Below are 26,198 nucleotides of genomic sequence, written 5' to 3' on the forward strand. Positions count from 1 at the left end.
ATGCCTCGTCTTATTAGTTTTTGTTAATAAATGCTATATAAGCTAGTTTTATTTGATTGTTGTTATGCTGTTTAATTAAAAATAACAAATCCATCTTTTAAGAATTTGTTTTAATCTTAAAATTGATAGGTGTAGCCTATATGTAAGCAAAAGATCATGAATTCGTAAAAGTGAAAAGCATCCTAAGCATCCTAAGACGTTCCAATAGCGGAAATCCCGTTCACAAAATTAAAATCACAAATAATAGCCTACTAATGAAAAAGAACGGGTTGAATGTTAAATACGTTTCCATAAAACTATAAATTATGATAACAGACAAACTATTTATCAGCAATGAGCATTGATTAATCCCATGTTGTAGCAAAAAAAATAATAAATAAAAATGAAACCAAAGCATATGCACGTGCAACCAACTGAGAGCGTTATGCCGCGTTCCAGGAAACCCGTGTTTTTCCAAACTTCTACCCGTGAAAGTGCTACAAAGTCCTGAGTCGTGGTTTGAAGACGTGATTTACGAGCTCAAAAACCTGTCTGGAACGCAGCATTAGTGTGTATCCTCTGGTGAAAAGTCCTACGCAAGGGGAATAGTGTGATTAAGGTGTGTACATGTCTTCCATAATGCGACTAAAATAGGAATACTCCACCTGTCTTAATTCGATTTGTGTTTACTCCGATTATGACTTTAGTCGGATTAAATTAATCAAAAATATCAGTTTACATGGTTGCTTCTTAATCAGAGTATTGTCTTAATCGCGTTAAAATCGGAGTATTGTTGTCCATGTAAACGTACTCACTGTTAACAACTACCCAGAACACCCATAGCAAGACTGATACACCTAACAAACTTTAAAGTTTAAACTACACATTGCTTATGACCTTCAAAATTCAAATCAATCTTCAAGCTATTTCAGCTTGCAGGTGAGACTCTGTGAAGCCAACATCCGCTGCAGCCGCTTGCACAGAAATTAAGCATATCTGCACCTTTACAGATCAAAAATAACACTGAGATGTTCAGAACTCACTTTCTTCCACACAAGATCATTATGAAATCTCACCGGGTTTATAAAATAATCTCACTGCTCACAGGATGTGACTGCTTTCACTTACCCACCGCATGATCACTCAGCAACAAACAAGGTGTTTTTAACACAAGTGAAGTTTTTGAGGACATCGGGACTCACTTGTTTTCATTGCTGGAGTCGTATCGTGGGGTCGGGTCGTAGTCGTTTCCATTCACATCGTAGCTCGCCAGCTGGTCCTAAATGATGGACAAAACACACTGAATAGTTAAGAATTAAATAAATATTTTTGTTTCTTCACTTCCATGCTAAGCAATGATATTATAATTAATTCTGTGTCAAGTTTAGAGCTACAAAACGATTAATCGATTTAAAATAAAAGTTTATGTTTGCATACTATGTATGTGTGTGTACTGTGTGTATTTATTATGTATAGAAATACACACATATATGTATGTAAACACTAGTATATAATTTAAAAACAATACAGAAATAAAATAGCATAATTTGGTTTATGAAAATCAATTAATTAGACATAATTTTTATTATTAAAATCTAATGAAAATTAATAGAAAACACATAAATAATTTGCTAAAAATAGAACTGAATTTCAAAGGGCCTTAAAAATGAAAGTTTAAGTAAACTTTTAATAAATTGCTGTTAAATTGTGTACATTTCATGATGATTTTAATTCATTAGACATGCTTTTTTATTTATATTTTTTAACTCAACCATTAAAACGGAGCATGAAAAAATTAAATAGAAAAAGTTAAATTTAGTTTTAAACCTTAAACTAATATTTGTTTTATATTAAGTTTTAATAATTTTGTTAAATTATAGCCTCAAGAAAATCTTTGTTAAATTTATTTTTGAGTATTAAAATAACTAAACTTAAAACTTATAATAATTAAACTAAAACTGTTCCTTAGTTAACATTAGTTAACCACATTAGTTAACATGAACTAATAATGAACTGCACTTATACAGCATTTATTAACCTTTGTTAATATTAATTTCAACATTTACTAATCCATTATTAAAATTTTGTTAACATTAGTTAACGCAGTGTGAACTAACATGAACAAACAATGAACAATTGTATTTCCGTTAACTAATGTTAATAAAGATTAGTAAATACAGTAACAAATGTATTGCTCATGGTTAGTTCATGTTAGTTAATACATTAACTAATGTTTAACTAATGAACCTTATTGTAAAGTGTTACCACTGAAATTTAAAAAAATCAATAAAAATATCAATAAATGTGACCCTTGGCCACAAAACCAGTCATAAGGGTCAATTTTATGACACTGAGATTTATTAAATAATTTGAAAGCTGAATAAATAAGCTTTCCATTAATGCATAGTTTGTCAAAATAACGTTTGGCAGAGATACAACTATTTGAAAATCTGGAATATGAGGATGAAAAAAAAAAATCAAAATATTCAGAAAATCGCCTTTAAAGTTGTCCAAATAAAAGTTCTTAGCCATGCATATCACTAATCAAAAATTACATTTCAATATATTTACGCTAGAAAATTTACTAAATATCTTCATGGAACACGATCTTTACTTAATATCCTAATGATTTTTGGTATAAAAGAAAAATCAATCATTTTGACCCATGCAATATATTTTTGGCTATTGCTACAAGTACACCCGTGCTACTTAAGACTAGTTTTGTGGTCCAGGGTCAAAAATATTAATGATACTAAAATAATCCATAACAATAAGATGCATTTACAGCTATATTACATGATCTGTAACAGGAGCTCAACATAATCTTACATAATTCTGTGCCAGATCCGGATGGTTCCTCTCAATACCGTCGTCCAAGATGGTGACGACTACATTTCGACCGGTGTAGCCTCTCTGCCAGGCCGCAAGGATATTCATTTCTGAACGGCAGCGGCTGTTTTTATCACTACAGTGCTGGAAAACAGTAAGTCGTCATCAACATCAATGCTGAACGTACCTTCACTTGCAATCACTTTCAGGCACACGCATTTGACTTTGAAAACAGGAAACACTGGAAGACAGTCGGGCCGTAACGATATTCTCGGCTCTCCAGAAACACAAGTCCTTATTACTTCAGTAACCCTATGACTTAATCTGTCTGTGAGGAAATATTTCACAACTAGACCACGTGAACCTGTAAATTAAACGGGACGATTCATGTTTATTCAGCGGCAGAGGTTTGCGTGTCCTTGAGGGTCTCATTTGTGATTCTTTTCAACGCCGTCTTTGAGGACACGATCAACAAAGACGTCCCAGTGTGAAGTCAACTTCAGAGGACGGATTGAAAACAGTCTCAGATTCCTTTGTGCCGGAATATTAATCATACGAGTGCAAATAAACACAGAATATGCCTTAATAATGTCTGAAAACATCAGCTCTAATGGATTAACCATTAATCGTATAGTGTTTGATACTGATATATGGAGAACAAAAGGATTTGCATAAAACTGACAAGGTCTACAGTTCTTCAAAGACACTTTGGGAGGAAAAAATAAAAAAAATAAAAAGAGCAACATATTTTTTTCAGGGATCAAGACGACTCTTCAATCAGTAATCAATGTGAAGCTTGTTGAAATAGGAGCAGAAGCATTTCAAGAAGCAGCGCAAACATAAACAATCATTATAGAGTGAATTCATGAAGCTGTTTTTGCCTGAAAGTGTGTATGTGTGTTTATTTGTCCTTTTAGGACTTGACTTGGAAAGCTCACAAAAGATTTATATTCAGTAAACAGACCGTTCTGCCTGTGCTTTCTTATTTTATGAATCATTTAACCCCCATTTTGGTTTCTGCGATCATCATACAGCAGATGCAATTTAAAATATGGCATAAACAAATCGCTGAATCTGAGTTTGAGTCGATTCACTGAATCAGAACAGATTCACAGATTTTCTTCTCATTTTTCAACCTGTTTGCTCTCAGTAAACCAGAAGCACAGAATTAAGACAAGTAACGGGAAAAGGAAGAATTCAGGAGGCTGTGTGTACATTTAAACACTTTAACTCATCTACTCACTGGTGGACTTTTACAGAGTAGCACTATTATCAGTTTATCACTTTTATTACTTTTACAGTATGAAAACTGTAGAAGAAGAACTGTAGAGTTTATGTCTCGCAATTTTGAGTTTATATCTCATTATTCTGTTTGAATCAATTATGTGTATCTCTCATAATTTTGAGTTTACTGTATATTTCAAATGTGAGTTTAGTTCTAATAATTCTGAGTTTATATCTCACAGTTTGGAGGTTATATCTCGCCATTCTGAGTTCATATTTCATTTCTGTGTTTAGCTCATAATTTGAGTTTATATCTTGTAATTCTGACTTTATATCAATTCTGAGTTTATCCCACAGTTTATATCTCGCAATTCTGAGTTTACATCTCAATTCTGAGTTTACATCTCAATTCTGAGTTTATCTCATAATTCTAAGTTTATATCTCATGATTCAGAGTTTATATCTCGCAATTCTGAGTTTATATCTCAATTCTGAGTGTATCTCAGACATACTAGACAAAATGACTAGTAACATGGGCACTATCTTCTCTAATACATTAGAAGCTGTTGCCCCCATCAAGCTAAAAATGGTTAGAGAAAAACATACTGTGCCATGGTACAACAGAAATACCCATTCTCTAAAAAAAAAAACTTGTAATCTTGAGCGTAAATGGAGAAAAACTAACTTAGAAGTTTTTAGAATTGCATGGAAAAACAGTATGTCCAGCTGCTAGAGCCGAGTACATCCACCAACTCATAGAAAAAAAAAAAAAAAAACAATCCAAGGTTTTTATTTAGCACAGTGGCTAGATTAACAAATAACCAAACACCACCTGACCTAAATATTCCTGCACAGTTTAATGGTAATGACTTTATGAATTTCTTTACTGATAAAATACTACTTCAGCATTATTCATTACACCCAAAGAAAAACTGCTGTGCTTTACAACTATAGAGCAGGACAAATTAAATAAACTTATCACCACATCTAAACCAACAACATGCCTATTAGATCCTGTACCCACTAAATTACTAAAAGAGTTGTTACCTGTAGCAGAAGTAATAATAAGCTTCTTAATATTGTTAACTCATCGTTATCTCTAGGTCATGTCCCAAAACCATTCAAACTGGCGGTTATTAAACCTCTTATTAAGAAACCACAGCTAGACCCTAGTGAATTGGCAAATTACAGACCCATTTCTAATCGTCCATTTATTCTTGCAAAATAATAATCTCTTTGAAGAATTTCAGTTTCAGGCCCCATCATAGCACAGAAACTGCACTTGTAAAAATCACAAACGACTTGCTACTTGCGGCAGATCAAGGCTGCGTCTCATTGCTAGTTTTACTTGATCTTAGTGCTGCGTTCGACACTATAGATCATGACATACTCATAGATCGATTACAAAGCTATACAGGTATTCAAGGGCAGGCTTTAAGATGGTTCAGATCATACCTGTCCGATTGCTACCACTTTGTTTATTTAAACGGGGAGTCATCGCAGTTATCACCAGTAAAGTATGGAGTGCCACAAGGATCTGTCCTAGGTCCTCTGCTATTTTGAATTTACATGTTACCCCTTGGTAATATTATTAGGAAATATGGGATTAGTTTCCATTGTTATGCTGATGATACTCAACTATATGTTTCAACAAGACCAGATGAAATTTCTAACTTAGCAAAGTTAACAGAGTGTGTTAAAAATGTGAAAGATAAGACCGAGATATTACTTATTGGACCAAAAAACAGTACACGGAATCTCTTAAACTGCAATTTGCAACTAGACGGATGTACTCTTATTTCCTCTACAGTCAAAAATCTGGGTGTTATATTAGACAGCAACCTGTCTTTTAAAAATCATATTTCTCATGTTACAAAAACAGCATTCTTCCATCTTAGAAACATTGCTAAGCTACGGAACATGTTACCTGTCTCTGATGCAGAAAAGTTAGTTCATGCATTCATGACGTCTAGACTGGACTATTGTAATGCACTACTAGGTGGTTGTCCAGCTTCTTCAATAAATAAGCTACAGGTAGTCCAAAATTTCCATCCCCTGGTAACTAGGAATTACACAAGATTCAGTCTGGATTCAGAATACCCAAGAAGAGATGATGCCAACCCCCCAGAGGACCGCCGATGATGCCAGCCTTGAAACAACATACAGCACTACACAATTTTTCTACAAGTTTGATTGCAACATATAATCATAACTATTAGTGTTCATCAGTGGTGTTTTTGATTACACCATTACCGTTTTTAATATTTATACCATATGTACATCAACTTAACATACAGTAGTCACCACTAATAAGCCACTAAATATATTGTAGTAGCCTACATTTTTTGTACAGCTGCTTTGCAACGATTTGTATTGTGAAAAGCACTATACAAATAAACTTGAGTTGAATTGAATCTCATAATTCTAAGTTTATATCTCATGATTCAGAGTTTATATCTCGCAATTCTGAGATTATATCTCGCAATTTTGAATTTATATCTCACAATTCTGAGTTTCTCATAATTCTAAGTTTATATCTCACGATTCAGAGTTTATATCTCGCAATTCTGATTTTATGTTTCGCAATTCTGAGTTTACATCTCAATTCTGAGTTTATCTCATAATTCTAAGCTTATATCTCACGATTCAGAGTTTACATCTCAGTTCTGAGTTGACATCTCATAATTATAAATTTATATCTCACAATTTTGAGTTTATATCTCACAATTCTGATTTTACATCTTAATTCTGAGTTAATCTCATAATTCTAAGTTTATATCTCATGATTCAGTTTATATCTCGCAATTCTGAGTTTATCTCATAATTCTAAGTTTATATCTCATGATTCAGAGTTTATATCTCGCAATTCTGAGTTTATATCTCAGTTCTAAGTTGACATCTCATAATTATAAATTTATATCTTACAATTTTGAGTTTATATCTTGTAATTCTAAATTTATATCCCAACTGTAATTTTTTTAAAAATTCTGAGTTTATATCTCGCAATTCTGAATTTACATCTCAATTCTGAATTTACGTCTCAATTCTGAGTTTACATCTCAATTCTGTGATTATATCTCGCAATTTTGAATTTATATCTCACAATTCTGAGTCAACATCTCAATTCTGAGTTTCTCATAATTCTAAGTTTATATCTCACGATTCAGAGTTTATATCTCGCAATTCTGATTTTATATTTCGCAATTCTGAGTTTACATCTCAATTCTGAGTTTATCTCATAATTCTAAGCTTATATCTCACGATTCAGAGTTTACATCTCAGTTCTGAGTTGACATCTCAATTCTGAATTTACATCTCAATTCTGAGTTTACATCTCAATTCTGAGTTTATATCTAAATTCTGAGTTTACATCTAAATTCTGAGTTTATATCTAAATTCTGAGTTTATATCTAAATTCTGAGTTTACATTTCAATTCTGAATTTGCATCTCAACTCTGAGTTTACATTTCAATTCTGAGTTTACATTTCAATTCTGAGTGTACATCTCAATTCTGAATTTACATCTCAATTCTGAATTTGCATCTTAATTCTGAGTTTACATTTCAATTCTGAGTTTACATTTCAATTCTGAGTTTACATCTCAATTCTGAGTTTACATCTCAATTCTGAGTTTACATTTCAATTCTGAATTTACATTTCAATTCTGAATTTACATCTCAATTCTGAGTGTACATCTCAATTCTGAATTTACATCTCAATTCTGAATTTGCATCTTAATTCTGAGTTTACATCTCAATTCTGAGTTTACATTTCAATTCTGAGTTTACATCTCAATTCTGAGTTTACATCTCAATTCTGAATTTACATCTCAATTCTGAATTTGCATCTTAATTCTGAGTTTACATTTCAATTCTGAGTTTACATTTCAATTCTGAGTTTACATCTCAATTCTGAGTTTACATCTCAATTCTGAGTTTACATTTCAGTTCTGAGTTTATATTTCAATTCTGAGTTTACATCTAAATTCTGAGTTTACATCTAAATTCTGAGTTTACATTTCAATTCTGAATTTACATCTCAATTCTGAGTTTATATCTAAATTCTGAGTTTACATTTCAATTCTGAATTTGCATCTCAATTCTGAGTTTACATTTCAATTCTGAGTTTATATCTAAATTCTGAGTTTACATTTCAATTCTGAATTTACATCTCAATTCTGAGTTTACATTTCAATTCTGAATTTACATCTCAATTCTGAGTTTATCTCATAATTCTAAGTTTATATCTCATGATTCAGAGTTTATATCTCGCAATTCTGAGTTTATATCTTAATTCTGAGTTTATCTCATAATTCTAAGTTTATATCTCATGACAATTTCGAGTTTATATCTCAATTCTGAGTTTATCTCATAATTCTAAGCTTATATCTCTCGATTCTGAGTTTACATGTCAATTCTGAATTTACATCTCAATTCTGAGTTTATCTCATAATTCTAAGCTTATATCTCATGATTCAGTTTATATCTCGCAATTCTGAGTTTACATCTTAATTCTGAGTTCATCTCATAATTCTAAGCTTATATCTCACGATTCAGAGTTTATATCTTGCAATTCTGAGTTGACATCTCATAATTATAAATTGATAACTCACAATTCTAAATTGATATCCCCACTGTAATTTTTTTTAATTCTGAGTTTATATCTCACAAAATTTTGAGTTTATATCTTGCAATTCTGAATTGACATCTCATTCCTAAGTTTACACATCTTAATTCTGAGTTTACATCTCAATTCTAAGTTTACATCTCAATTCTGAGTTTACATCTCAATTCTGAATTTACTTCTCAATTCTGAGTTTATATCTCAATTATGAGCTTCTCATAGTTCTGAGTTTATATCTCACAATTTTTTTCTCTGAATTCTGAGAAAGTCTGAATTGGGAGATATAAACTCAGAATCGCAAGGTGATATAAAAATCAGAACAGTTGCAATTACTTTTTTACAAATCAAAGAACTTATTTTTTGAACATTTTTTGAAAGAGATTTCAGAAGCAGTTGTCTGGTGATGTCAAAGTCATGCAACCGTGGAGTAGTTTGTTTATAACCCAACTTTAGCTTCTTACTTCTGATGATTGAATTTAGGCTTTAGAAGTCATGAAAGTTGTGTTCATTTATGAAGATTTTCTTGAAGAATCATAAACTGTGGTTGGTCACAGAGCTTGTTTTCTAAATAACACTGTCCTGTTGAGGGAATTCTTGATGCTTGAACAACTATGTAAAATGATGCTTATGACTGTAATTTGGCCTGAAGGATGTCAGTGTTAGCGTTATTGTTCGTTAATTTCCTCTCAACATCACTGAACCTACAATATAAATTCATTTGTAATTCAATAGCATCAAGCTTGTTAGGGAAACAAACTGGTGCACATACACTGCTTTCACAGAGTTCGGTTTTTATGAGGCAAGGGCAATGGAAACAGCCCTGCTATAAAACAAATAAAACAACAGGAGCTTCACAAACGAGCAGGTTTAATGAAGCGCAAATCAGTAGACCCTTCCTCCAAGAGTCACTGACAGCGATTCATTTGCTAAATAACTTCATTAGCAGAATAAATACAGGAATGAATGTGTGAAATATCTACTAACAATGTACCACATGTTGGACCATTTGGGATCGTTGAAGTGGATGTAGCTCGGGTCGCTCCTGGCGTGGCGTTTGACTCGCGTCTTCACCACCTGCTGCTGCGCCCAGTCAACCTGCACAAAGAGCCCAGGTTACACTGACTCACATCAAAGTCTAAACAGTTTCAGCTCACTTTCATGCACATAAACCCGGCTGTGAAAAACGCGGCCTGTATTTAGTCATGCTCTAGCTTTTCCATTACGTGAGGCTTATAAAGGCATTGGATTTTGAGGAGAAACAAATGGAAATATGGTAGTCTGAGACATGCTTAATCCAGGAAAAAATATAGTCACACCACCCAAAATATTGAAAGATTTTCTTAATAAACCCAAGACCAATTTTAAGTCTGTCCACTTAGAAAATTTGTAGCACACCTCAAGAATTTATGATTCGGAGAATCATCATACACTAATGTTTTTTTAATTATTTTTTTATGCTCATTTATTTGATTAAAAATACAGTAAAAACAGCAAAATTATGAAAAATTATTACAATTTGAAATAATAGTTTTCTACTTGAATAGGTTTTAAAATGTAATTTATTCCTGTGATCAAAGCAAAATTTTCAGCATCATTACTCTAGTCTTCAGTGTCACGTGATCCTTCAGAAATCATTTTAATATGCTGATTTGCTGGACAAGAAACATTTCTTCTTATTATTAATGTTAAAACAGTTGTGCTGCTTCTTATTTTTGTATAAACCATGATTTTGTTATTATTAGAAAGTTCAAAAGAATAGTATTGTCACACCCCCAGACTTTCTTGTTGGTTTTTCCCATTTTCCCCCGCAGTTCTGAGTGTTTTTGGTTTCTCCCTTATTGTCTGCACCTGTGTTTGTAATTAGTCTGTCTATTTAAGGTGTGTGTTTTCCCAGTACTCTTGTCGGTCTTTAATGTTATATGGATGTTTTCCCCTGGTGTTCCTGTGTCTGCCTGTATTCCGTTGGATTTATTAAATATACGTCTTTTATTTACGTCGTTGTTCGTGTGTTCCTGCCTGCATCGTGACAAGTATTTAGTTTAATCAGACTTTTGTAGCAATGTAACAGTCAATTTGGATCACTTTTTAATGCATTGCATGAATAGAAGTATTATTTTCTAAAAAAAAAAAAAAAAACACTAACCCCAAACTTTTTAACAGCAGTGTACAATGAATACTTCTCTAGCTATTTCTTCACAATTACTACATTTGCTTAGTGGAAACATATTTCACATTGCATACTTAATATAAAACTAACAATGAATCCGTGTGTCTGAAAAATGTGCATGTTATATCGATGAATGCAGCACTGAGCACAAGATCTCTGTATCCTTCACTTGAAATGCATCGCCTGTTGTAAATAAGAGATGCGCACTAGTCTTCTAATTAGAAAAGTCACCCAGCCATGCCTGTAGATTTATCTGTCCTGCGGTAATGCCCGAATTTGTGGTTCCCCTCTGAAAAGCTTAAGTTTAGAATCACTAGCGCACTACGCTTTCTTGCTTTCATTAAAAAGGTCCAGAGGGAAATGTAATGAAAATCACATACTGCAATAATTACGTCTTTCTGTGTAACAGTCCCAGTGCTATAAATGCATGGATTGGGTTGGGTATCAAGTATGCATTCTTATTCCAAAGAGGTTCTATGAAATTAAACAAAAAACAAAAAAAGCAAAAAACATGACATTTGGTTCCATTAATAATTCTTGAATGTTTGAATCTGAAAAACTCCTGAACCACTAATGAATCTCCTGAGAGTTGTTTGGAAGCTGAATTTAATGTAATGAGAGTGAAAGACTGGGTGCCACAAAGAAAATAAACATATAACACATCTAAACACAGTGCATGACCAACTACAACTGACCATTTCTGTATCTGAATGCATTACCAGAAAAAAAGACTCAAAAACATGAGTTACTGGTTTGCATCGATCTAATGACTCACTCATTCACTCACTGATTCAGAAGAATCAATAAACTTACAGTCAAACCAAAAATTATTTAGACACCAGATATACAGTGGCTTGCGAAATTACAGTATTCATACCCCTTCACTTTTTTCACATTTTGTTATGTTGCTGCCTTATGTTAAACTACTTTAAATTACTTTTTTTCCCACATCAATCTACACTCCCTACTCCATAATGGCAAAGCAAAAAATAGGTTATTAACATTTGTGCAAATTTATTAAAAATAAAAAAACTGAAAAGATCCAGTTGCACAAGTATTCATACTGGGACACTCGAAATTTAGCTCAGGAGCATTCATATTGCTTCTAGATGTTACTACAATTCGAGTGGAGGTAAACTGTGGCAAATTCATTTGAATGAGTCTGATTTAGAAAGGCACACACCTCTCAGAAAAAGGTCTAACAGCTGAAAATGCATATCAGAGCAAAAACCAAGTCCTGAGGTCAAGATAACTGCCTGTAGAGCTCAGTGACAGGCTTGCATTAAGGCAATGATCTAGAGAAGAGTTCAGAAAAAAATCTGATCGGATTTGAAGGTTCACAGAAGCATGTAGCCTCCATTCTCCATAATGGAAGACGATTGGAACAACTAGGACTCTAGAAAATGTCTGCCAGCCCCCATCCAAGCTGACAGAGCTTGAGAGGTGAAAAGGTGAGGCAAAGAATGGCAGATAATTGCCAAATGCAGATGTGCAAAGCTTGTCACATCAGACCCAAAAAGACTTGAGGCTGTAAAGCTGCTTCAACTATGTACTGAGTTAAGGGTATGAATACTTATGCAATGTACTGTGTTTCATTTGTAATAAATTTGTAGAATTTGCAAATCTGTTTTTTGCTTTGTCATTATTATGGTGTATGGAGTGTAAACTGGTGTGGGGAAAAACGAATTTAAAGCAGTTTAACATAATGTTGCAACAAAACAAAATGTGAAAAAAATTAAGGGGTATGAATACTTTTGCAAGGCACTGTAATATCTGATATTTGATTGCAGGACACTATAGTTAATTCATGTAAGTAAGGATAGCAAAATAAAAAGTAAACTGTGAGATTTTATACCCTACATACAGTGGATTACCAGAAAAATCAATACAAATTTGTGACCAAAAATTATTTAGACACTTTAACCTGACCAAGTGTTTTTTTCTTTAGTTGCTAATGTGACCTTTTTACACCACAGACTAAACAAAATTAAGCACTGCTTGGTAATTGGTCAAAGTATTGATATTTGTGTAAATACTGTCATACTAAAGTCTGAATTTTGGTTGAATGTAATCTGTTACATACCTTTCTATCAAAGTTATTTGACATAATCAAGAATTTGTTCTGACAATGTTTAACTCTGAGTGCATCATATTTTATTACCATTTTCTAAACTATAATGAATAAACTGTGATAATGTGAGAAATGTTGAAGGTGTCTGAATAAATTTTGATTTGACGGTTTAGTTAGGATGCATTATATAAAGAACCAAAAGACACATTAAAAATGTGTTTAGTCTCTGAATACAAGAGGTCATGAAAATGAATAAAACATCAAATTAAACATCAAATTTTCATTGCTTAAGCGGTTTAAAATGGATGTATATCAAGCGTAGAATGTCACACACCAGTAAACTAAGCATTCACTTGATTTGTATGTACTATTGTGTACAATTACATGTTATGAAACAAAGTTCATTTGGAGGATTTGAAGCTGATAAAATGCAGACAAACAACTGTAAATGCACATTCTGCATTGTTGCATCAAGTCACACTGTTTGTAGACTGATCTATGGTCTCCAGAACTATATTACTTGTCTAAAGAATTGTTTGTTTTTATTTTTTATACACTAAATATACACTATCTTTTCAATTTGTGAGGTCAGTAAGTTTAAAATATGTTTTTGAAGCCTCTTCACCTCACCAAGGCTGGATTTATTTGGTCAAAAATACAGTAAAAATCGTGAAATATTTTTACAATTTAAAATAACTGTTTTCTAGTTAAATACATGTTCAAATGTAATTTATTCCTGTGTTTAAAGCTGAATTTTCAGCATCATTACTCCAGTCTTCAGTGTCACGTGATCCTTCAGAAATCATTCTAATATGCTGTTTCGCTGCTCGAGAAACATTTCTGGTTATTATCAATGTTGAAAGATCTAAAGATCTAAAAAACTTTTGTAACACTATAAATGTAATGCATCCTTGCTAAATAAAAGCATTTGTTTCTTTGAAAAGAAAAATCAAACAGACCCCAAACTTTTGAACAGTATTGTAATTACTTATTGAACACTGGTGTCTTTTATCTCAACGCAGCAACAGCAGGTTGAACACTGCATGTCAGATATGAAAGATAAAAATAAATAAAAATCAGTGTCCTTTTGTAAGGACAACAACACATCTGTTGGAAGAGCCGCTGTTTTTTAACATTCTTTTCAGGCTTGACAGCTCTTTGCTTGCGGTTACAAAACATTTCGCACCGCCTCGCATGGCCTCTGCCTGTGGCCTGACACTGATGAAATGGGTTATTGGGCATTTGCCACGCCACACCATTTGTACACATGGCCCAGGGCAGGATATGATCAGAGGGCCTCCGTCAGATGCCCTCCAATAGACCTGGACTGTTTTATTACTCCTGAGATGCCGGCTGTCGGGAGGAGATAATCTTAGCAGGAGAGGGCCGTTTTCCAAAGCCTGAAAACAGCTTGACTTTGAATGCCTGGCTGCTCTGTCAAATGAAGTCTTGGACAAACACGGCTGCTCGTCATATTAATGCGTCCGGGACCCATGCGAGTTAACGTGTAAGATGGAGAGGCTGAACGGCCATGTGAAAAGTAGGGAGGACACAACTGCAACAAAACTTAACAGCCTGGCTTATGAATATTCATTGGGTAGTCATATAATTAATATTCAACAGCTGTGCCGGTACTCCTACCTGTTTTGCTGAGGGGCAAACAATGGTGAATAGGCACTAGCTGTGGTAGGTTTGTCAGCAAAATAGTTGAAATAGTTTCTATGTGTGGCCAACTGTTTTGCCTTAAGGGGGACCTATTATGCAAAAATCACTTTTATAAGATGTTTGAACACTGTTGTGTGGCCGCGCAGTGTGAAAACAACCAGCTTACAATGGTAAAAATCCACACACTCAATTTTTTTATAATCCCAATAAATCATAAACAGTCTCTCTGAACACCCAATTCCAGATTTCTCCTTATGGTGATGTCATTATTGGGAGAAATCTCGCCCATTTGTGACGATCACTGCTAGACACAGCCCTTAGTAGGGGTGCAACGGATTATAGATGATCCGTACGGACCAGACCCCACGGTTCGGCATGCATGTGATTCATGGGTTAACTGTTAAAGGAACACTCCACTTTTTTTGGAAATAGGCTCATTCTCCAACTCCCCCCGAGTTGATAAGTTGATTTTTACCATTTTGAAATCCATTCAGCCGTTCTCCTGTTCTGGCGATATCACTTTTAGCATAGCTTAGCATAGATCATTGAATCCTATTAGACCAATAGCATCGCGTTCAAAAATGACCAACGAGTTTCCATATTTGTTGTATTTAAAACTTGACTCTTCTGTAGTTATATCGTGTACTAAGACCGATGGAAATGCAAAGCTGCGAGTTTCTAGGCTGATAAGATTAGGAACTACACTTCCATTCTGGCGTAATAGTCAAGGAAGTTTGCTGCCGTAATATGGCCGAAGCAGGCGGAGTATTATCAGAAATGAGTTCCCAGCTAGTTTAGCATTTGCACATGTGCTGCGTGGTATTACTGCTCCTGCTTCAGCCTTGTTACAGACTCCCTCCATCTGAGCCTCTGAGGACATTGTGGTTAAATTTCATTTTCAAAGGAAATGTCCTAGAAACATTTGTAAAGTCTTATATGTTTGTGACAATCATTTTACAAACGCTGAATTTTTTGCAAAGGTTGATTCTGGGACTTAAATTGTTTTGCAAGATAGCACGTGAAGGCAGCATGAGACTAGCTATGGCGTTATTTTTATTGTGCCGCGCTCCCTGTCTGTGTAGTTCATAAACGCAGATTTAGCACAGGTATATTTGTAGCAATAGCCAAAAATACGTAGTATGGGTCAAAATTTTTCTTTTATGCCAAAAATCATTAGGATATTAAGTAAAGATCATGTTCCATAAAGATATTTTGTAAATTCCTATATTAATTATATCAAAAATATTTTGATTAGTAATATGCATCGCTAAGAACTTAATTTGGACAACTTTAAAGGCGATTTTCTCAGTATTTTGATTTTTTTTTTTTTTGTGCATCCTCAGATTCCAGATTTTCAAACAGTTGTATCTCAGCCAAATATCCTAACAAACAAACATCAATGAAAAGCGTATTAATAAGCTTTCAGATGATGTATAAATCTCAATTTCATAAAATTGACCCTTATGACTGATTTTGTGGTCCAGGGTCACAAGTTTTGAAAGTTTTACTAGCTTTATTCTATTTTGCATTTTTAGTTTCAGTTTAGTTTTAGTTCATTTTGATGATGCACAAACCAATCCATTGAGGATTTTGCAATCTTGTGATTGCAACGCAAATTCAACCAGTTACATTTACATTTATGCATTCAGCAGATGCTTTTATCCAAAGCACCTTACAAAAGAGGAGTAAAGTGTACTAGTCAAAAAGTCAATGATATTTGTGATACATTTATTAGACAACTAGATTAGGAATGCAGCATTATTCACTGCACTTCCACACACACACACACACACACACACACACACACACACACACAAAACCATTACCATTAAAGTTGGAAAAGCAATACTGCATGAACAAAATACATATTCTACAAACAAACTGCTTAAGAGCCGGAGGGTTAAACTTTAGAACAGAATGGAGATACATTTTTCTTATTTTTAGGACATTTTTCCTGCAGAGGCTACAGAACACAAAATAAGTTAAACCTACCCTGTCTTCAAAACTTTTTCATCCCCCGGCTCTAAATGCATGGTTTTTCATTCTGGAGCATCAGCGAGTGTTTGAACCTTCTCTAATAGTTGCATATGAGTCCCTCAGTTGTCCTCAGTGTCAAAAGATGAATCTCAAAATCATATAGTCATTGTTGGAAAAGGTTCAAATATACACAAATACTGGAAAACCAAAGAATTTGTGGGAACTGAAGGATTTTTCTGAAGAACATCAGGCAGTTTAACTGTTCAGGACAAACAAGGGCCTCATAAACAACTATCACTAAACAAACAACAAAAAAACAGCTGTGGATCATTCAGGTAACAACACAGTATTAAGAATTGAGGGGATGTAAACTTTTGAACAGGGTCATTTTTATAAATTCAACTATTGTTTTCTCTTGTGGACTATATGTAAACATCTTTTATGTGAAATATCTCATTCAGGCCAGTACTAAATAAACAATAACATGGATTTGTATGATCCCTCTTATTTTGGTAAAATAATGAACATTTTGCAGATTCTGAAAGGGGGATGTAAACTTTTGACCTCAACTGTACACACACACACACACACATATATATATATTTCATTACTTTCCCTAAGGATTCAGATGTAGTTTTACATTTGTGAATTTCGATCATTGTACAGTCGTGGCCAATATTTTTGAGAATGACACAAATATTAGTTTTCACAAAGTTTGCTGCTCAACTGCTTTTAGATCTTTGTTTCAGTTGTTTCTGTGATGTACTGAAATATAATTACAAGCACTTCATACGTTTCAAAGGCTTTTATCGACAATTACATGACATTTATGCAAAGAGTCAGTATTTGCAGTGTTGGCCCTTCTTTTTCAGGACCTCTGCAATTCGACTGGGCATGCTCTCAATCAACTTCTGGGCCAAATCCTGACTGATAGCAACCCATTCTTTCATAATCACTTCTTGGAGTTTGTCAGAATTAGTGGGTTTTTGTTTGTCCACCCGCCTCTTGAGGATTGACCACAAGTTTTAAGATCTGGGGAGTTTCCAGGCCATGGACCCAAAATTTCAACGTTCTGGTCCCCGAGCCACTTAGTTATCACTTTTGCCTTATGGCACGGTGCTCCATCGTGCTGGAAAATGCATTGTTCTTCACCAAACTGTTGTTGGATTGTTGGAAGAAGTTGCTGTTGGAGGGTGTTTTGGTACCATTCTTTATTCATGGCTGTGTTTTTGGGCAAAATTGTGAGTGAGCCCACTCCCTTGGATGAGAAGCAACCCCACACATGAATGGTCTCAGGATGCTTTACTGTTGGCATGACACAGGACTGATGGTAGCGCTCACCTTTTCTTCTCCGGACAAGCCTTTTTCCAGATGCCCCAAAAAATCGAAAAGAGGCTTCATCGGAGAATATGACTTTGCCCCAGTCCTCAGCAGACCGTTCGCCATACTTTTTGCAGAAGATCAATCTGTCCCTGATGTTTTTTTTGGAGAGAAGTGGCTTCTTTGCTGCCCTTCTTGACACCAGGCCATCTTCCAAAAGTCTTCACCTCACTGTGCGTTCAGATGCGCTCACACCTGCCTGCTGCCATTCCTGAGCAAGCTCTGCACTGGTGGCACTCCGATCCCGCAGCTGAATCCTCTTTAGGAGACGATCCTGGCGCTTGCTGGACTTTCTTGAACGCCCTGAAACCTTCTTAACAATGCAGTGGAAAGTTTTTTTCGGGATTAAGTTAATTTTCATGGCAAAGAAGGACTATGCAATTCATCTGATCACTCTTCATAACATTCTGGAGTATATGCAAATTGCTATTATAAAAACTTAAGCAGCAACTTTTCCAATTTCCAATATTTATGTAATTCTCAAAACTTTTGGCCACGACTGTACATAGTAGTTGGAGGGGGGTTCATCTGTGCTACTGCTTAATTATGCAATATTGAGCATTGAGTGCTTTTACCACCCCGGGCTGAAAGTCACCCCGTACAGTGTTGAAAAAAAAAAAATCAAACTGCACGATCACATTAAAAATGATACGCAACAAGAAAAACTTATGCCACAACCCACCCCTAAAATAAAAATAAGGCCTCTTAGATAATAGCTAAACTGAATTTGTGAAATGTTTACAAGATTACTTGAATACTCATTCACATCTTTAGTTTTAATCTGTTTCATTCCTTATGACACATTGCTCCTTCTGTCCGCGATGACGCATCTGACACATCATAAACTGTGGAATACTGAAAATAATACCATTAAAGTCCAAGTTAAAGCTTTATTTTTTCATATTCACTACAACACAGCATACTGCGGGACATGCAGACAATGAAATACACTATAAATGCATCAGTGCTGCCACATTTAGCTGTAAATTTTAACTACCATCCCTCCGGCATCAGCGGGTGTTTATGATTCAGCAGCACAGACTCAGATCGTGTGTCAGATGGTCAGCACCGGGCCAAGTTTATGCATAAAATTTTTGAAATATATTCAATAGTTTTGTTTGAGGCCATTTAGATCAACTAAATGAGACGTTTCATGAATACAGCAGCTGTAGACTCCCATTATAAGTTTTGTTTTAGTCAAAATACACCATCATTTAAAGGTTTGGGGTCGGTAAGATTTTTTAATGTCTTTTGAAAGTCTCTTATGCTCACCGAGACTGCAATTATTTGATGCAGATGAGTTTATTCCTTCATCGGAACAGATTTGGAGAAATTTAGCATTGCATCCACACCACTCTAGTCTATCTACAAACATCTTGTGAAGTGAAAAGCTGTGTGTTTATAAGAAACAAATCAATCATTAAAGCTTTTTAACTTTAACCCATTGCTTCTGGTCAAAATATGAGTCAATAACCCGAACACTTCCTCCCACAAAATCCACTCACATATTTGTATAGAATTTTAAACGGTGCTTGATCTGTGCATATTTCTCTCCTTATTCAGATTAAACAACTTTTTCACTCTGTTATTATATGTTATGGACTCTATTTTGGCCAGATGCAATGGTTTGAAGTTAAAAACATCAAAATGATGGATTTGTTTCATACAAACATGCAGCTTTTGACTTCACATGATGTTAATTGATGGACTGGAGTGGTGTGGGTTACTTGTGGATAATTGTGATGTTTTTATCAGTTGTTTGGACTTTCATTCTGACGGCACCCATTCACTGGAAAATCCACTGGTGAGCAAGTAATGGGATACACTTTTAAGCAAACTATTTCTTCAACTTGCAAGCATTTCAGGTGTCATTCTTATCATCAGTGGAGGGTCTGGTGATGGTAATGTGGCCACAAGAGAAAAGGCTCACCTTCGGGTCCATGTGAATGAAGCTGTGAGCGCCTCTGGTGGCAAAGGTGGATCTGCGGACCACCCTGCTGTGATGGAAATGGTAATGGTGCTCCAGTCCTCCGATCTACAGAACAAACAACCATGAGACACAGCAAGGGAAATCACGATCACACATTTCAGAAAGGCATGAAATGAACTTTTAGCAGACAGCTTTGGTAGACAGAAATTGCATCTTGGCAGGAGTTAGCCTACCCAAAAGGAACCAATATCAGCACAGACTCCAGTATAAAACCTGCATGCACATGGATTGCCGTTCCAGCCTCATAAAACGGCAAAGTGAATCTCAGTAGAATGGACATATGGCACACAGTGGGTGGTGCCATGCAAGGCGAAATCTAGCTGGCACATGCCTAGTGCCCTCAAGATCTGACTGTGGTACGCAGCACATCTATCACACACACTGCCACTTCTGAGACGAACAGTTAAAGGGATAGCTTAGTATTTACTCACTCTCATGTTGTTCCAAACCTGCATGCTGTTATTTTGTCAATGTTAGTCCATAATATTCCATAATCTTCCTTTGCACAAGGAACAAACACAAATGTAATTACTTCATTTTCATAATTACGAATGCCATTCTCCTTCCAACATATTTAACCTGTCACATCACAATTGAAATTTTCCAAACTCATTTTAGTGACATCAAACTTGGAATTACATCATCTTTGAATCGGAATTTTAGAACTCTGGTGGAACATTTCAATGTTTAAAGTTGTAACTTGTGTGTACTTTAAACTTTGAAATATTCGTTTCAACATCATTCTGATGGTGCATTGATTCTAATAAGGCAAATGGCTTCTGTCTCTGTCGTGCTCTAAAAAAAAGGCACACGTGTTCCATGTAGACCATTGCGCTTTCTGCAATGATAGATTTGCGGACCTTGGTAACTGTGGCAGACTCCAAAGTCACAAAAATACACATAATAGTAATTAATAGTAAATTATTAGTAGTTTTTATTTCTGACATTTTATACAACTGTCATTGTATGGAAAAAGAGAAAAACTCTTTTTTTCCTTACGGTGGTCATTGAAGAAACACAGGTTGCCAGATTGAGGACATGTAACAGGAATGAGCCTTAAACTGTGAGTTAAGGAGCTGATTGATACACATTTTATTATGGTCCCAGAGCTTTTTAGATAGGTGGCGAAGCTTTTTAGGTTGGGTAGGTCTGCAATCTCTGACTCAGTTTGTTTGCTGGCATTTTTTAAATGATTGAGAAGATTTTTTTTCACTCAATCTGGAAAAAACAACTGCAGTACAATTCTCTGGACTCTCTAGGTCAATAATTATAAAACAAAAATGTTGAAATTTACCCTTTGGGAAGCTATAACGGGGTCGTTTAGAAAAGGGGGAATGTCCAAATTTACCCAAAATCCTATAAAGTCTAAAGGAAAACTCAAAATTTCACGAAACCTGGAGAGCACATGCAACAGGTGATTCTAAACTAGCAAGCAAAGTTTTAAGGAGATTGGACCACAGCTGGTACTATAAACATTAAAACAACATAATATTTCTATGGTAAATTACCTGGATTTGCCAAAAATGCCTTTTAGAAAATTGATTTAGGTGGTTAGAGGCTTGCTTAATAATGTCTATTTTCAAATGTGCTTAAATGCCTTAAAGCGCTTGAACCCCAATAATCGCTGCTTGCAGCTTTATTATTAAATTTGCCTTTGCCAAAAATGTGGAGAACAATCCATGCACATGTGTTTGTCTTTCAGGAAGCCTGTCTGCAAATTAACTCCACGTTTCTTTGCTCACTCACATCGATTCTCCTTGCTGTCAGGACACAATGAGCAGACCTGAGAAGTATGCATTAGGTGACAAAGTGGACCCAAAATAACCAAACTTTGCTTTTACCAAGGAAATAAAAGAGATCTCCCACTGTGATGAGACAATGAGCAAGGAATTCTCAAACCAAACCTTTACAGACGACTCTCAGAGTTTAGCTAGAGGAAATCATCTTGAAGGCTTAGAGGACATACAACAAATTCAAGGCATATTATTAGTGTAGACGGTGTTAATTTGAGCAAACACCACCTCCAGATGTCCTAAGGCCGTCTAAGAGAGAGGTGCATTCCATACAGTGCGGTCGACTTAGGAAACAAGAGCTGAACAACATGTTCAAACAATCCACAGTATGATTTCTCAAGTTCTCACGATGTAAACATGGTTAAGGAGAGTTTACTTAAGGACAGAGGGGCAATTCTGGACATACTGCAAGAATATGAAGCAATACAGTAGTCGGCCAAGAGAAATCCAAAGGCTCTTCCAGTATTTGGAAATCCTAGGTGCTTTTTGATGCTTGAAATTGCCATCATGTGTAATATCACACATGAAATTAGCATATATGAAATGTGTGCTTTGAGACATGCCTAAAACAGGATTACCCAATCAAGTGCTTGGGTTTGTTGGCCAACGTTTTTAGAGATTGTAGTTTTAGGGAAAGGAAGTGTGGGTGGTCTAATTTAGTGGCTAACGCTTTGATCCCACAAGTCTGAAGTGAGAATACTCAGGCTGAAATTGACCATTTCCAACCTTCTAAACCATTCCAAACTTTCAGAATTTAGAATTCTCCCGCCTCCATTCGAAAATAATGAATGGAATGTCACATTAGTCACTTTTATAAATTAGATCAAATTCTGCTTTTTAGGGGCCGTTTACACAACAGCGTTTTCAGCCAAAAATTGGAAACTTCTATGCATTTTGCCTGTTTGTTTCAAGACAACAGCATTTTGGAGACTGAAAACGCCACCGTTATCATTTCCATTTCAACAGCCAATAAGGGAACACGTTAACAAAATGACTAAATGACATGGTTGCAGGTAGAGTTAACTTGCTCTTCTCATGCTTGAAAACACATGACTAAAAGGATGAGCATGTTGCATTAAATACAGCTTGATTTGCATGTGCCAAACACCAAACAAGTCACAATATATTATTGGCTTCCATCCAAACCATCAAAATACAAAAGTGCAATTTAATTTTCCTATAGAGTGTTTACACATGCATCATCAATCGGCCATATTGGTGGCACTGAACATTAACAAAACCACTAAACTTTAGTGAGCCACTAAAAATGCTCAATTATTGTCATGTTTTGGGCTGTACTAATAGTTCGGACCGGGAAAACATTTGGAGTACTATAGACTGCCAAAAGTTATAACATATCAAAGAGAAGAGTGCAAAAAACTGTCTGAGAAACAAACTGAACCAGGATTTCCAAGGCAGGAATCTTGACAACATTTGTGTTTGTTCTTATCATTTCTGGTCAGGTAGGTAAAATATTAGGCTAATATCTTCATTAATATTGATCGAACGTATCTTTCCCACCTAATAACTTTAGTTTGTCAAAATAATGCGCCCTTTCACTGGTGAAAAAAAAAATGATAAAACCAGCCTAGGCTGGTTGGCTGGTTTTAGCTGGTCAACCAGCCTGGTTTTAGCTGGTCAGCAGGCTGGTTTTAGAGGGGGTTGGTCACTTTCCCAGCCTGGCCAGGCTGGTCTTAGCTGGTCAGGCTGGGAAATCACTAGCGAAAACCAGCCTGGCCTGGCCAAAACCCCTCTAAAACCAGCCTGCTGACCAGCTAAAACAAGCTATTTCCAGCTTAAACCAGCCTAAACCAGCGTAGGCTGGTTTTAGCTGTTTTTTTTTTTCAGCAGGGTTCCTGCCTACTAAGTACTTCTCTATATGATTTAGCAGTTTCCACACGTTTTTTCATGGTTTAGACAGCATAAATTGGCAGAACAATGTATTCAGTAGTACATTAACCATGCAATCCATGCTGCCGTTTACATCCGAGTATCACCAATATGGCCGCGCATCCGGGTATCTGACCAAACCGTAATACTTTTACATATTGTTGGATCTATGCAGTTTATGGTAATATTAAAACATTTAAATGTTTAATTAAGTTTAACTTTTGTACAAGAAACAGCTTTGTTGTGTCTGGCCCTATACTTTTAATGTAAAACATGAGTCCCGAATCAAAGCAACTGAGAACCACTTGGCACTCGCTTACAGCACCATCAGTCATTTTTAACCATGGGTCAATCCTGAGTTATCCTGTTCCTTTACTGTCTACATTGGTTTATCAAATAATCCTGCATATAGATTTTAGAGATTGTCAATAAAGATTTGTAAACCCTTGGGAAACGTTATCATTTGCAATATGAGGCTGACTGGGCAACAGCAGATTAAAAATATCGTTTCTTCATCACTCTAATAATCTTGTTTTCACCTTACTGTTAGATCACTTTTATATTTTATTTTAAAAGTTTCTGCCACTGTACACAACTCATTAATATTTAATTAGCCAAGCGTTGAAACTGTTAATGATTGGTTGACTGTTGCTAAACGACTCACCGTATCGTTCCAGCTCTGAGTTGTTTACATTTCGCAGTGCGATGTTCCACTGCCTACAATTTTAAAATAACAACTGCGAACCGCTGCGTGCAAATGTGGTGTAAAAGCCTTGAGCAAAGTATTTCAGTGCGTAAATATTTGTGTGATCTATTCATGACCTAACTTGTTAGTTTTTGATAATGGTCTCAAACCAGTGATGCTGTATTCTCATGGACATTTAACTGATGTGTTATCTCCGTTTTCCCTCATATATAGTGTCCAGTGAAAATAATTAAAAATGCAAAAATATGCTTACCTGACCCAAATTAGTAAAGCCATATTTTGAGGCGAGTTTATCAGCTTCTACTGATCCTCCAGGGATCCGCACAGCCCAATGATTGGTGTAAACGCGAGAAAGCGACGCTTCCCAAAGCCAAAAAGTTGACAAAACAAAACCAACGAACAGCCGCATATTGCTCATCGATAGTCCAGCCGGTTAACTTTGCGGTAAATGATTCAGGCAGGAGCGATCGCCTCCAAACTCATCAAAACACGAGCGTGTAGATGGGCATCAAACCTTCAGTCCTGGCACGCAATACATCCAAAACATCCCTGAGTTACTCCCGCATTATTGTCTCCCATTCACCGCGCTGCATCCCTTTCTATCGCTTCATTTGGGAGCTCAAGTTCAATAAAGCTGAAATATTTGTCCCGTTTCACGACAGATGGCACGCCAGCCGATGTAAGTGTTGTCATGTAAGCCTATGGCAGAACGAGTTGAGGTTAGCAGCAAGAGCTTATGGCTAGTGTTTGCGCGCACTGCACTTGGCAAAGTGTTTCAGATAGACGCCAATAAAGGCGTTTTTATCCCGTCAAGTGGCGTGCGAGTAACAGTATGAGACAAGCAGATTCATAGCTCACAGGTAATTCACTTGTGAACGAGTCTTGCAGTGTAATGACTGAAAAGAAGTGCAAGTATATTTCTAAGTGTTTAGGGATGAATCTCATCTCATGACACCTGTCAAGACAGCGTTCGTCTCATATTTCAAACGAATAGATTTAGATATTTGTCTCCACACGTAACAGCAATAGAGGAAATGAACTGGTAACTGCATTCAGTCACTGTAATCACACTGACAGTGTTTGGAAAGACAGGAACAATGCTCTGAATCCGGAGAGGTAGTGTTTGAAGAGCTCAGGTGTTATCGTCCTGTTGTCAGTATAGGATCTGATTTTTTATGTCCATAATAAATATACTAAAATGTATTTAAAATACATTTGTTTTATGCTAAGTATATTACAAATACATATTAAAATACCCTGCAATTGTACTTTTAGTATAGACTAGCCTACTAAACTGGTATATTTAAAGACTATTTTAAAGGCTAAGTTATTTTGTACTTAATGCACTTTAATTGTGCTGAAATCCAACTAAAGATATACCTAAGTATATTTGATTGCTAAAGAAATATTTTTAATATTTTGCATTTAAAGACCAATATTATCAGACCATACAGTGACATTAAAACATATTTTATGCTTAATATTAAGACGTGCATTGTGCACAAGTAGTACTCCAAACAAGTAAGTATCGAGTGATATATCAGTAAATATGTTAGCAGACTTGAAGTATATATAGTATAAAATAAATGCATTTTAAATCTATTACTTTTTTTTTTTACCAGGGGTAGTCTTGGGGGGGACAGTTTTATTGTCAGCACGAGTGCTTCTGTAATGAAGATAAACCAAATACTTATAAAATAGTTATTTTAAAGAAATAGTTCACCTTCAGGCCACCCAAGATGAAAAGATGAGTTTGTTTCTTCATCAGAACAGATTTGGAAAAACTTAGCATCACTTCCTCACCATTGGATCCTCTGCAGTGAATGGGTGCCGTCAGAATGAAAGTTCCAAAAGAAAAATCCATTGGTAATTTTTTTTTGACAAAAATGCAGCTTTTCACTTGA

The 26,198-nt window shown here is 35.4% G+C and overlaps 1 protein-coding gene across 1 annotated transcript in view; it reads right to left on the minus strand.

Annotated features, from left to right (window-relative positions):
- LOC141331687 (proprotein convertase subtilisin/kexin type 6-like) overlaps window positions 1-25,064 on the minus strand; it is a 43,200-nt gene extending 18,136 nt beyond the window's left edge. The window contains exons 1-5 of the mRNA XM_073836723.1: window positions 24,548-25,064; window positions 19,846-19,950; window positions 9,640-9,750; window positions 2,809-2,952; window positions 1,182-1,258 (exon numbers count right to left, since the gene is read on the minus strand). Coding sequence (XP_073692824.1) covers window positions 1,182-1,258; window positions 2,809-2,952; window positions 9,640-9,750; window positions 19,846-19,950; window positions 24,548-24,712 — 602 coding nt within the window. The 5' untranslated portion in view covers window positions 24,713-25,064. The remainder of the gene's footprint in view (window positions 1-1,181; window positions 1,259-2,808; window positions 2,953-9,639; window positions 9,751-19,845; window positions 19,951-24,547) is intronic.
- Window positions 25,065-26,198: the final 1,134 nt, after the last annotated feature.

Source organism: Garra rufa, chromosome 3 (genome assembly GCF_049309525.1).
Source record: "Garra rufa chromosome 3, GarRuf1.0, whole genome shotgun sequence".
Lineage (NCBI taxonomy): Eukaryota > Metazoa > Chordata > Actinopteri > Cypriniformes > Cyprinidae > Garra > Garra rufa.